At 37.1% G+C, this 14,310-nt stretch overlaps 1 protein-coding gene across 6 annotated transcripts in view; it reads left to right on the top strand.

The window, feature by feature from the left end:
• TRIP4 (thyroid hormone receptor interactor 4) overlaps positions 1 to 14,310 on the top strand; it is a 65,837-nt gene that overhangs the window by 1,932 nt on the left and 49,595 nt on the right. For 5 of the 6 annotated variants that reach the window (XR_010404988.1, XR_010404987.1, XM_045899878.3 and 2 more), the window contains exons 2-4: positions 1,792 to 1,961; positions 2,621 to 2,754; positions 12,808 to 13,020. Coding sequence is in view for 4 of the 6 variants with exons in the window: in XM_045899878.3 (XP_045755834.1) it covers positions 1,792 to 1,961; positions 2,621 to 2,754; positions 12,808 to 13,020 (517 nt within the window). In the remaining 2 variants the exon portion in view is untranslated. The remainder of the gene's footprint in view (positions 1 to 1,791; positions 1,962 to 2,620; positions 2,755 to 12,807; positions 13,021 to 14,310) is intronic. The other variant, XM_045899879.3, reaches the window with a different exon arrangement.

Below are 14,310 nucleotides of genomic sequence, written 5' to 3'. Positions count from 1 at the left end.
ATTTTGCATATAACACATTTGGATGTATGCTGTTCCTTATTATCCTTTGTTAAATAGTTAAAATAACATTTATTCAAATGTTTCTGGAACTCTTTAAATACTTCCCTAGTGGTTTGAATACTCCACAGTTAAATGATCCCCTGAGGTTCCTTGCAGTTCCTTCTGTGAGAACTTGGTAGCAATTAATCTTTTGATGGGGGCTGCTAAGTTTGGGCATCAAGTTGATTAAACTGTAAAAGTCCTGAAATATAGTTGTGTCTTTTTAATCTATGATGGATTAGAAGATGCTCTTAATGAGGCCCAAAGGCACAGGTTTATTCACCTATAGATCATAACTCTGCAAATGTACCACCACGTTAGGAAAAAACCCTAGTGATGGTACAATCACATGATTTTGTTTTAATTTAAAGGAATGTAGCATTATTATAATTTTTCTTGTATCCAATACCAGTGTGTCTGAATTACAGTTTATTCAGATCTTATAATGCTTTCATGGTCTGATAATTGAAAAAATAACTTGTAAATTAACTTCTTTCTTTCCTTGGTATAACAATCACTGTAGAAACCTAAAAAAATCAGAAAAAGATAGAGGAAACTAAAATTACCATAATACCACAACCCAGAGGTAATCATTGTTTGTCTCTTAGTGTTTTTCCTATGCGTATTATAATTTATTTTCAAAACATATTCATCTTAGAGGAAAAAATAAAATAAACTCTCTTTAATCATACCACTCAGTGGTAATCATTTTAGTATATAACCTTCTGGCCTTTTTTCTACACATAAGTGTATGGATATACACATTTCTTTTAGCAATTGTTATTGCTCTCATATACTCTACATTCTATCCTGTTATTTCACTTACCATTATATGAAAGCAATTTTTTCAGGTCAATAATAATTATTCATAAGTTTCACTTTTAGTAGTGGCATATCACATTTTGTAAAGTCCAAAAACTTGAATTCATTAGTCTTTCCCATCAGTGGATGTTTTAAATAGCTTCTAGTTTTTCATTAATTCAAATAGTGATGCAATCAACTTTTTGCATAAAATTTCCTGTAGAGTCCTATAAATGGAATTGCTGGATTATTTTTAAGGCACTTCAAATATATGGGCCTGTCCATTTTTAGAAAAGTTATACTGACTTGTTGAACTATTAGCTCATTTCATTTCTAGGAACCCTATATAACATTTCCTTAAAATAGATCTGCTTATTCTAATGTGATGCTAATCTTTTTTTGTAATTTTTTTAAAAGATTTTATTTTTTTTGAAGTAATCTCTACACCCAATGTGGAGCTCGATCTCAACCCCAAGATTAAGAGTCGAATGCTCTACCGACTGAGCCAGCCAACTGCCCTAATTATAATTTTTGAGAATATTAAATCAATAACTGGTTAGACTGTCATATATACTCATATTTTTAGCAAAAAAGAAATTTTAGGTTTTGTAGTATAAAGATTGAGTCATTTGTATTCTTAGGAAAATAAAATGACTGCAGATATGTAGTTAGAGAAAATATTCCTATGTTAAGGACAGCTCCAAAAGCCTATCTTCAAAACATTAATTCTAATCTTCTAACAAGATTATATGAAGGTTAGATTATGAACTACTTGAGGTCAGGATTTTTGTCCTAATCAAACTTATATCCCTAGCATCTAGCATAGAATTTGGCACAATCCACTTTAACAGATTAACGAATGGTTTGTACTACCTTGATTTCTGTTGTGATTATTGAAAGACATAGTGTAAGCAGGTCTTGTTTCAACAACTTATATTTTTGCTTCCTGAGGTATGTTTTGTCAATTGAGAGTGCTGAAGAGATACGAGAATATGTTACTGACCTCCTTCAGGGAAATGAGGACAAAAAAGGTCAATTCATAGAGGAGCTTATAATGAAATGGCAAAAGAATGATCAGGAGTTGAGTTCTGATGCTCTGCAACAGTCCTTCAAAAAAGATGGTAAGTTAACATAATTGAGGGTTGAAATATTGGTAAATGGGCTGGTTTATAGGACCTGATATTTTCTGTCACTGCTATTTCCTCACAGCTAACTTAAGCAGAATCAAATGTATACATATTTTTATCTCAGTTCTACTCAAACTGTAAAGAATATTGTTTTAGTTCAGACTTTTCTGAACTTTGAAAATACCACAAAATGCTTATTTGCAGATACAAATGTGGTTTCAGAATAGTTTGAAAAATTTATCCATGGATTAAAAAAAACACTTTTCAGTTATATATATACCTGGATGAAAGTAAATGTTGACCAATTCTAGTATGAATAGCATTTAGAAGTAACTATTTAGTTAAAAGATACAAAAGATAAACACCAAGCTAAATAACCTAAGTCATTATTATTATACAATCTAAAATATTAGATTTTAATTTACCATTTTAATCCTAGCTAGTAGTCTTTATCATCTACTATCTTGAAAATTATGGCTTAAATATAATTCTGGTTTGAGAGAAAAAGCTAATGTAAAAAGCTGCCTGACTTCATATCTTCACTCTAAATATTAAGCGTCATCTTCTCTTTATTAGCTATTAGTTCACCAATGAATCCTGCTATTATTAATCTATGTACATATATATGTATATAATTTCTTTTTCTTTTAAAGAAATGTTAGATGGGCAGAGATCAGGAGACCAGCTAAAGAGGAGTAGGCGGAAAGGAAGAAATAGACAGGAAGTTCCTGCATTTACCGGACCTGACACAACCAGGGAGGTCAAAACACCTTTTGATTTGGCCAAGGTGAGTGCTTATAGAATGAGTCTTTTTCTAGTTCTATGAAAAAGGGGAGGTGACTGATACATTTCAGAGAGCAAAGTGTACAAATTGGTCTAGAAGAGTGGCAATTTTTCAACAAATGCATGAATTTTATGGAGAGAAAGTGATGATGATGATATATTACTTTCTATATGGTAGATTTTTTTGGCAGACTGATTAAATAGTTATTATAAGGACATCTTGGTTAGAAATGAGATTGAGAAAGAGATATATATAATTGGAAAATATTTATTTATAATTTTTTAAAGATTTCATTTATTTATTTGAGAGAGATAGCACAAGCAGCGGAGAGGGGCAGAGGGACAGGGACAAGCAGACTCCCCGCTGAGCAAGGAGCCCTATGTGGGGCTTGATCCCAGGACCTGGAGATCATGACCTGAGCTGACCTCAGCAGATGCCACCTTTTTTTTTTTTTTTAAACACAAAAAAAAACTCATCAGGTAACTGATTGAGCCACCCAGGTGCCCCTAAATGGAAAATATTTAATGAAAGTCACCAGGACTTCAACTTCAATATTTTCTGTATGTGTGTGTGGATTTTTACTAAAAGAATGCACAATTCTATCTGTTATTAGGAGTGTTCCTACTTGGGCCATCTACTGCTGCCACTGCCATCATTATCATTTAGTTTTTAGAGTTTTTTCGTATTTTTTCATGGTTCTCAAAATAGCCCTGTGAAGTAAGCAGAAATATTTATAATCAAGGAAATTTGACAAACTAAATTTCCCAATAGAAGGGAATAATTATGCTAAGATGGAAGAGAGGTGACCAAAAAACTCTGAGTGTGATGACCATACAAAAAAAAAATGTGGAAAAGTATTTGCAAAATAATGTTAAGTTAAAGGGAAAAGAATAGAGACTTAAGCCTTTTATCAAGCAGAATAAAATAAGCAAGAAGCATCACAAGCAAAAGGTAAAACACAAATGACCAATAAACATTAAAAGATATTTCTTTACCAGTTTGTCACCCTAATTGCCTGGGACTTTCTCAGTTTTAGCACTATAGGTCCAGTATTCTGAGATTTTCCTAAGTCCTATGCCAACCAGGATGGTTGGTTACTCTACTGGTAATCAAATAAATACACATTAAATCCCTGAGATATTGCCTATAATTTTAAATTGTTAAAGATTTTTTAAATAGAATACTCAGTGATGGTGAAGTTGTATTCGTACAGGAACCTCTTGTACACTATTGGTGGCAATGTAAATTGGTTTAAGCTTTCTGGGGGACAGTTTGGCAGCATATATCAAGAACCATAGAAATGGGGGCGCCTGGGTGGCTCAGTTGTTAAGCGTCTGCCTTCGGCTCAGGCCATGATCCCAGGGTCCTGGGATCAAGCCCCGCATCAGGCTCCCTGCTCTGCAGGAAGCCTGCTTCTCCTTCTCCCACTCCCCCTGCTTGTGTTCCCTCTCTCGCTGTGTCTCTCTCTGTCAAATAAATAAAATCTTAAAAAAAATAATAAATGCTTATTGGGACGCCTGGGTGGCTCAGTCGGTAAGCGGCCTTGGGCTCAGGTCCTGATCCCTGGGATCAAGCCCTGCATCAGGCTCCTGCTTGGCGGGAAGCCTGCTTCTCCCTCTCCCACTCCCCCTGCTTGTGTTCCTGCTCTCGCTGTCTCTCTCTGTCAAATAAATAAATAAAATCTTTAAAAAAAAAAAAGAACCATAGAAATGTTCATATACTTTTGACTTACTAATATGACTAAAAAATCTAATGTAAGAAAGTAATCAGAAATGCATGCAAAGGGGCGCCTGGGTGACTCAGTTGGTTAAGCCACCAACTCTTCGTTTCGGCTCAGGTCGTGATCCCAGGGTCATGAGATTGAGCCCCATGTCAGGCTCCACAGTTAGCAGAGAGTCAGCTTGGGACTCTCTCTTTCCCTGTCCCTCAGCCCCTTCCCACAGCGCTCTCCCTCTCTAAAATAAATAAATAAATCTTAAAAAAAAAAAAAAGAAACATGCAAACAAACTTGAAAATTTGAATTGACCTGTTGTTTAACAGTAAGAGAAAGATTAAACTAATTATGGTTCCCTCGGGCACCGGGTGGCTCAGTCGTTAAGCATCTGCCTTCAGCTCAGGTCATGATCCCAGGGTCCTGGGATCAAGCCCCGCATCAGCCTCACCGCTCAATGGGAAGCCTGGTTCTCCCTCTCCCACTCCCCCTGCTTGTGTTCCCTCTCTCACTCTCTCTCTCTGTCAAAAAATAAATAAAATTTTTAGTAAAAAAAAAATTATGGTTCCCTCATTTGATAGAATACCATGCAACTAATAAAATTGTTCTCTAAAATATATAATTTGGGAAAATACTCATAAAATATTGAGTGAAAAATGCATGAATAAAATATGTGTTTGATTTTTTGTGTTTAAAAATTACTTATTCTGTATACACACAAACATACTTTCACACACATACACATACAAACCTAGGAATGCTATAAGGAAAATGTTAAAACTGGTGTTTCTTCGGGTAATATGATAAGTGTTTTAATTTTTCCTCTTTATACTCTTATATTTTCTATTTTTTATTTTTACAATGAACAATAATAGTTTTTAAAAAAAAACAGCTTTATTGAGGTGTAATTGACATACATATATAATTGCACATACTTAAGATGTACAATTGGTAAATTTTTTTACCATCTTAACCATTTTTAAATGTACAGGTTAGTAGTATTAAAAGTACTTTCATATTGTTGTGCAGTAGATCTCCAGAACATTTTCATCTTGCAAAGCTAAAACTCTGGGGCGCCTGGGTGGCTCAGATGGTTAAGCGTCTGCCTTCGGCTCAGGTCATGATCTCAGGGTCCTGGGATCGGGTCCCGCATCAGGCTCCCTGCTCCTTGGGAGCCTGCTTCTCCCTCTGCCTTTCTCTCTCTGTCTCTCATGAATTAAAAAAAAAAAAAAAAAAAGCTAAAACTCTGTACCCATTAAATAGCTCCCCATTTTCTCCTCCTCCCAGTCCCTGTCAACCACCATTCTACTTTCTGTTTCTTTTTTTTTTTTTTAAAGATTTTATTCATTTATTTGAGAGAGAGAATGAGAAAGAGAGAGCACGAGAGGGGGGAGGGTCAGAGGGAGAAGCAGACTCCCTGCCGAGCAGGGAGCCTGATGCGGGACTCGATCCTGGGACTCCAGGATCATGACCTGAGCCGAAGGCAGCCGCTTAACCAACTGAGCCACCCTGGCGCCCCTACTTTCTGTTTCTATGAATTCGACTGTTTTACATCTAAGTGGAATCAAACAGTATTTGTCTTTTTGTGCCTGGCTTATTTCACATAGCATAGGGCTCTCAAGGCTCATTTCTGTTGTAGTATATGACAGAATTTCCTTCTTTTTTAAGGCTAAATAATATTCCATTTTATGTATACACCACATTTTGTTTATCCATTCATCCCTCAATGTACATTTGAGTTTTCACTTTTTGGCTGTTGTGAATAGTGCTGCTCTGAACATGGATGTGCAATTATCTCTTCAGGACCCTACTTTCAATCCTTTTGGATGTATACTCAGAAGTGGGATTGCTGGATCATATGGTAGTTCATAAATAGACTTTTTTAGATGGAAAAAAAAAAAAAACCAGAATAATGACTAATATAATAAAGACCCATGTACTAACCACCCAGAATTGACAATTCTTAACATTTTTTTTGTATTTTCTTCACTTTTTGTATTCTTTTTTATTATTTATTAATTTTATTATTACTTTTTTTTTAAAGATTTTATTTATTTGACAGAGACACAGCGAGAAAGGAACACAAGCAGGGGGGAGTGGGAGAGGGAGAAGCAGGCCTCCCAGCGAGCAGGGAGCCCAACACGGGGTTCGATCCCAGGACCCTGGGATCATGACCTGAGCCGAAGGCAGATGCCCAACGACTGAGCCACCCAGGCGCCCCTGTATTCTTTTTTAAAATAAAATAAACAAGGGAGCACCTGGCAGGCTCAGTCAGTAGAACATGTGACTCTTAATCTTGTGGTCATGAGTTTGAGCCCCATATTGGGTGTAGAGATTACATAAAATAAAATGAAATAAAATAAAAGGAACCTTACAAAGAACGTTGAAATTCTCTTTGTTCTCTCTACCCACTGGTTCTTGATTTTGCCCCTCAGGGAATATGTCTGGAAACATTTTGACCGTCACAACATGGGGCAAAAGGGTGCTACTGGCATCTAGTGAGTAGAAGCCAACGATGCTCCTAAACATCCTGCTTAACACAGGAGAGCCTCCTTTGTTAACAAAAAAGCATCAGTAATGCTTAGGTTGAGAAACTAGTACATACTTCTATTTCCTACCACCCTGCAGATGATTACTATCATGAATTTGGTATGAATCTTAATAGTCTATTTTTTCACATATAGAAGTACATTAATATATAGTATAGTTTTGTGTGATTTTTTAAAATGTAGACAAATAGCATATTGTCATTTTGCAGGCCCTTTTGAGAGCTATCCATGGTGACACATAGATTTGGTTTGTTTCTCTTAATTCCTATATAATATTCCACTGATTTAATTTCTCCATTAATTCATAAATGCACTTTTATCTTGTTTATAAGAGTTTGCTGTTGTGAATACTGCAGTGGACATTCTTGTACATATTTCCTCCAGGTACATTTGAGAGTTTCTCTAGGATGTATTTACCTGTTATTAGAATTGCTGGATTATAGGCTTTGTTAATTTTTCTTTTATTGAAACTACTAAATTAATTTCTGAAGTAGTTGTACCAATTTTATCCTCCTTCCATCAAGGTAGCAATTTCTGTTGTCTCCTTCTTTGCCAATACATAATATTGTGAAGCCTTTAAAGTTTTGCCCTTTTTAAAAAAAATCTTGGGCGCCTGGGTGGCTCAGTTGGTTAAGCGACTGCCTTCGGCTCAGGTCACAATCTGGAGTCCCGGGATCGAGTCCCGCATCAGGCTCCCTGCTCAGCAGGGAGTCTGCTTCTCCCTCTGACCCTCCCCCTTCTCATGCTCTCTCTCTCTTTCTCATTCTCTCTCTCAAATAAATAAATAAAATCTTTTAAAAAATAAAAAAATAAAAAATAAATAAAAATTAAAAAAATCTTATTTTTATTTTATTTTTCATTTATTTAATTTTAATTTTTTTTAAGTAATCTCTACACCCAGTGTGGGATTTGAACTTACAATCCTGAGATTAAGGGTCACATACTTTACTGACTGAGCCAGCCAGGCACTGCAAGTTTTGCCTATTTTAAATATAAGAAATGGCACTTAATTTTACTTTGCATACACATGAATTCTAAATTGAGGGTGTGTCATTTTGGAGAGTTTGTTGATTTATTTTTGGTTTCCAATTTTTTGGACTTTTGGATTATTATGAACTACTTACTCATATTCTTCACCTGCTTTTCTACTGAGTTGATAGTCTTGTTCAAATTGATTTATAGGAGCTCTTTATGTATTCTGTGTGTGCTTTTTTTTTTTTTTTGAAGATTTTATTTATTTATTTGACAGAAAGAGACACAGCGAGAGAGGGAACACAAGCAGGGGGAGTGGGAGAGGGAGAAGCAGGCTCCCGCTGAGCAGGAAGCCCGATGCGGGGCTTGATCCCGGGGCCCTGGGATCATGACCTGAGCCGAAGGCAGACGCCCAACGACTGAGCCACCCAGGCACCCCGTGTGTGATTTTTTTATTAAGTATGTTGTAGCTCTCTACTAGTCTGTGTTATTCCTTTGTGTTATCTTTTGACTCACAGGAATTTTTAATTTTAATGTAGTTATATGTATTGATCTTTTTCTTTGTTTTATGCTTTTTATGGCTTACTTAAGTCTTAAGGCATTTTTCCCATCCCAAAGTGAAAAATATATTCTAAATTTTCCTCTAATAGTTTAAAAGTTACAGTTTTCACATTTAGGTTTGTAATCCATCTGAACATTATTTTGAGTAATTTTTGTATTACTCTTATCAGTAAAATTACCTGTTTTTAAAGTAGAAGATGTATTACATAGATATGTGTGAATGTATATTTTATAGGTGGTGACTGCAAGTGTATAGAATCTTAATAAGGTAAAACTATAGTGGGAGCATAAAGAGAATATTTTCTGGTCAGAGTGATCAAATCATGGATAACATTTTTTTTTCTTTTAAGTAAGCTCCATGCCCAACGTGGGGCTTAAACTCATGACCCCAAGACCAAGAGTTGCATGCTCCACTGACTGAGCCAGCCAGGTGCCCCAAATAATGGATAAAATTTTTAAAGCCTTATTTCATTTTTTAAAGAATAATCATGGGGGCACTTAGGTGGCTCAGTCAGTGGAGCCTCTGACTCTTGGTTTCGTCTCAGGTCATGATCTCAGGGTTGTGAGATTGAGCCCCATGTTGGGGCTCAGCACTGAGTCTGCTTGAGTTTCTCTCCATCTGCCTCTCTCCCAGCTTGTGTGCATGTGTACTCTCTCACGCATACTCTCCCTCTCAAATAAATAAATCTTTAAAGATAAATAAGTAAAATAATCATTAAATAATAGCATAAATACAATAATGAAAGGAAAGATAGAAAAGACAGTCAAAAATTTTAAAAGTAATTATAGATTGTGAAAACTGCTGTGAAAAAAATAAAAAGGGCAGTGTGATAGGCAGTAGTTGGTAGGAAGGGAGCTAGTTTATATAGGGTATTCAGGGAAAGCCTCTCTGAGGAGTTCTCATATACATAATGGGAAATGAGTATACATTGAGAAATACAGTAGAGAAGGAAAGAACAAGACAAGCAAGAAAATTCATAGCATATCACCGCACTGCTTAAAACCATTCACTGGCTTCCCACTGTGCTGAGAATAAAAATCCAAGCTACTTATAACGCTCTAAAAAGCTTTAGATATGGCCTCCAGGTGCTCTCCAACTTCATCTACATATCACGCTTCCCCTGTTCACTATGTGCCAGCCACACAATCTTCTCATAGTTCCCAGAACACCTATCCCCCATCTCCCCTTTGCACTTGTCATTCCCTCAGTCTGAACTGTTCCTAGCCCATCTCTTTATATACTGGTTCCTTTTCAATGTTTAGTTCTTAGCTATAATTTCACTCCCTCAGAGTGAAATGTTAATGTTACTGGATAATTTAATGGGAGTCAAATACAAGTTTCTGTTTAGAGATTTTAATCTCCTTACCACCATCACTGATAGCCAAAGATACAATGGACTAGTTTGAAAAAATGACAGCCTGTTAGATTAGATAAAATCTGTAGCACTTTTTTAGATTTTAATTTTTACCTAAATTGACTTAAATTATCTCTATATCTCAATTCTTGGCTTTGGACATTAGGGTGTGTCACCTCTTTATACTTAGCAAAGAATTGTTCTCTTCCTTGTAGTAATTTTCCCAACCATTAGAACTCTTTAAGATTTTTCTTCTCTGGGGACGCCTAGGTGCTCGGTTGGTTAAGTGTCTGCCTTTGGCTCAGGTCATGATCCCAGGGTCATGGGATCGAGTCCTGCATTGGGCTCTCTGCTGAGCAGAGAGAGAGCCTGCTTCTCCCTCTGCCTGCTGCCCCCCTACTTCTGCTCTCTGTCTCTTCCTCTGACAAATAAAATCTTAAAAAAAAAAAAAAAAAGATTTTTCTTCTCTGAAAAGGGAAAGCAAGAGGCATCTATACAATTAAGTGTCTGAATGTTTATGTCCCCCCACCCAAATTTATATGTTAAATGCTAGTGTGATTATATTAGGAAGTGGGGCCTTTAGGAGGTTCTTAGGTCATGAAGGTGGAGCCCTCATGAATGGGATTACTATTCTTTTTTTTTTTTTAAGGTTTTTAAAAATTTATTTGCCAGAGAGAGAGCACAAGGAGGGGGAGCGACAGGCAGAGGGAGAAGCAGGCTCCCCCCTGAGCAAGGAGCCCATGAATCGATCCTAGGACCCTGGGATCATGACCTGAACCAAAGGCAAATGCTTAATCAATTGAGCCATCCAGGCATCCCTGGGATTAGTATTATAAAAGAGATCCCACAGAGCTCCCTAGCCTTATTGTGTCATGAGATAGTGATCTAGAAGAAATCATTCCTGTGACCTGGAAGAGGGTCACCAACCATGCTGGCACTCTGATCTTAGACTTCCAGCCTTTAGAACTGTGAGAAATAAATTTCTATTTGTTTATAAGCTACCCAGTCTGTGATATTTTATTATAGCAGCTTGACTGGTCTAAGACAGAGGCTGATAAATATAGTTCTCTTTTAAAAATTTTTATTTTATAACATATATACAGAAGTGAACAGATGTATTTTCACAAACTGACCATACCTATATAGCCAGAAACAAAACATTACCATTCCTCTAGAGGTCCCCCATTTTGCCCCAAAATGACATCCCTCCCAAGAGAAAACACCTTCCTGACTTTTAACACCATAGGTTAGCTTTGTCTGCTTATGAATTTTGTGTAAATGGAGCTAAATAGTATGTACTCTTTAGTGTCTGGCTTCTTTGAATTAACATGGTTTATAAGAATTATCCATATTGTTTTGTATAGCTATACTTTTTCATTCTCATTGCTACAGAGGATTCTATTGAGTACATCAATCTGTTGAACATTTGGATCGTTTTCAATTCCAGTGCTACAATGAACATTCTTGTACATGTCTTTGATGAACATTTTTACACATTTCTGTTGCGTATATATCCAAAAACTGAAATGCTGGGTCACAAGATATGCGTATGTTCAGCTTTAGTAGCTACCAGTTTATACTCCCCAACAGTGTATGAAAGCGTTAATTGTTCTTCCTGTATCCTTGCCAGCACTCCATATTTTCTTTCCTTTTCAATTAAGCCATTCTGGTTGGTGTTGCATTTTGGCTTTTATTTTGCATTATCTTTTTTTTTTTTTTTTAAAGATTTTATTTATTTACCCGACAGAGACACAGCAAGAGAGGGAATACAAGCAGGGGGAGTGGCAGAGGGAGAAGCAGGCTTCCCGCGGAGCAGGGAGCCGGATGCGGGGCTCGATCCCAGGACCCTGGGATCATGACCTGAGCCGAAGGCAGACGCCCAACGACTGAGCCACCCAGGCGCCCCTATTTTGCATTATCTTGATGAGTAACGAAGTTCATTAAGCACCTTTTCGGGTGTCTGGTGACCAGTTGGATATTTTCTTTTATGAAGTTCCTGTTTAGATCTTTTGCGCATTTTTCTATTGTGTCATCTTTTTCTTATGGAGCTAATTTTTAAAAATTTTTTTAAGATTTATTTATTTATTTTATTTATTTAATTTTAAAAAAATTTTAAGATTTTATTTATTTATTTGACAGAGATAGAGACAGTGAGAGAGGGAACACGAGCAGGGGGTAGTGGGAGAGGGAGAAGCAGGCTTCCCACGGAGCAGGGAGCCTGATGCAGGGCTCCATCCCAGGACCCTGGGATCATGACCTGAGCTGAAGGCAGACGCTTAACGACTGAACCACCCAGGCGCCCCAAGATTTATTTATTTATATTAGGGAGAGAGAGTAAGGGCACGAGTAGGGGGAGGGGCAGACGGAAAGGGGAGAGAGAGACTCCTAAGCAGACTCCCTGCTGAGCTTTGAGCCCAACTCAGGGCTTGATCTCACGACTCTGATATCATGACCTAAGCCAAAATCAAAAGTCAGAAGCTTAACCACCTGAGCCACCCAAGCACCCCTTTCTTGATTTTTCTTATTTTATTGATCATATTTCCAAATCTGTGAGTATCATCTGCTTTTAGGGACATTTTTGTTTCTTATGATCTGCACTTTAGCTTTGCTTAAATATGCCACATAAATAGCTTTTACTGCTACATTTACCTTCCACCAGCTATAATAGAGGACTGAAAGCTACTAGCAGAAAAGGCAAGGCATATCAGCTAGTTTTTCTAGAATATAACCTTTCTTCAGACCTTTGATGATAATCCTTAATTTGTATTTCTCCCACTCCTTTCCTTCTGTCATGGTTCCTAGGTAGTGTATAAGTCGTCATTGAACAGAACTGAGGTTTTTTCTCTTCTTGATTGTTTGCATTATCATTAATTATTTGATGTTATTTCTGATATCTTTGTATAATTAGGCACAAGAGAACAGCAACTCCTTAAAGAAGAAGACAAAGTTTGTCAGTTTATACACAAAAGAGGGACAGGACAGGCTTGCCGTCCTGATCCCTGGTCGCCATCCTTGTGATTGCCTGGGCCAGAAACACAAGCTGATCAATAACTGTCTGATCTGTGGGCGCATTGTCTGTGAACAGGAGGGCTCTGGCCCCTGCTTTTTCTGTGGTACTCTGGTAAATTGTTTCTTTTATATTTTATTTTACTGTCCTTTGGCTGAATACGTAGGGACATTCACATCCCCAGTAATTTCTCTTTTTCTTAGGAAATTTGTTCCCTCCAATGTCCAGTGAACTCTAGTAGCAAGAATTCGATTAGTCAAAAACCCAAGGTTATGTCTTAGTACTGAGGCCTATTGATGAGAAGAGTTTTGAGTATATACATTGTTGAGGACTCCAAGTCTTATACTGTAACATAATTCTCATATTATTATAGCTTCTATTTCCTTTTCATCTTCATTGTCTGAGAGAATGACTTCAAGAGTGTGGCAGTAATAACTGTCTTACAAACACCCTAACAAGTTGTCTAGAAAACTTACTCTGCCAGTTGAGCAGGCTGGCAGAAGCAGTGGCATTAGATGTTGGTGAAGACATCCATTTTATATTGTTTTGTTTTTTCTTCTCTCATGGGTCCTTTAATTATTCAGTACACTCAAAAAATAAGCTGATAGTGGATGACCTGAAAAATGTAGTGCCTTCCATCAAAAATATTCATAAAACAAAAACAAAAATTCATCAGACAGCAGTAAATATCCTCTCCTATGGGGCTTTCTCTAGAGAAATGCCCTGTGGCTGCTGGCAGAAACTTTGTGTGCCACTGAGGCAACTTCTAGGCAATTTCAGTGTTTTCCACTAGATCTCTTGCATCCTTCAGTTCACGAATCAGAGTAATGTAAAGCAAATCGGCTTTGAAGTCTTACAGCTTTGTAAACTCAGTATGAAATTGTTTTGTTTTGTTTTTTGTATAGGTTTTTTTTTTTTAAGATTTTTAAAAATTTATTTATTTCACAGAGAGAGACACAGTGAGAGAGGGAACACAAGCAGGGGGAGTGGGAGAGGGAGAAGCAGGCTTCCCGCGGAGCAGGGAGCCCGATGCGGGGCTCGATCTCAGGACCCTGGGACCATGACCTGAGCTGAAGGCAGATGCTTAACGACTGAGCCAAACGACTGTTTTTAAGTAACTCCTTTTTTGCCTTCCTTCTTATAGTTGCAGTGATTTTATAATAAACAGAACTTTTTCTTTGCTTAATATATTCATTATTTTATAAGTAGGTAATATTCGAAGGCAAAGAAATGAAGTACATATAGTAAAGTATAAAAGTTAGACTAATTTTCTTTTCTTTTCTTTTTTTTTTTTTTTTTTGCGAGAGAGAGAATGAGAGAGAGCACGAGAGGGAGGAGGGTCAGAGGGAGAAGCAGACTCCCTGCTGAGCAGGGAGCCCGATGTGGGACTCGATCCCGGGACTC

Source organism: Mirounga angustirostris, unplaced genomic scaffold (assembly GCF_029215605.1).
Source record: "Mirounga angustirostris isolate CCGP_5_RB_7025 unplaced genomic scaffold, mMirAng1.0.hap1 SCAF_9, whole genome shotgun sequence".
NCBI classification, from domain to species: Eukaryota; Metazoa; Chordata; class Mammalia; order Carnivora; family Phocidae; genus Mirounga; species Mirounga angustirostris.
The sequence above is the reverse complement of the archived record's forward strand: the minus strand, read 5'-3'. Positions and strand labels throughout refer to the sequence as shown.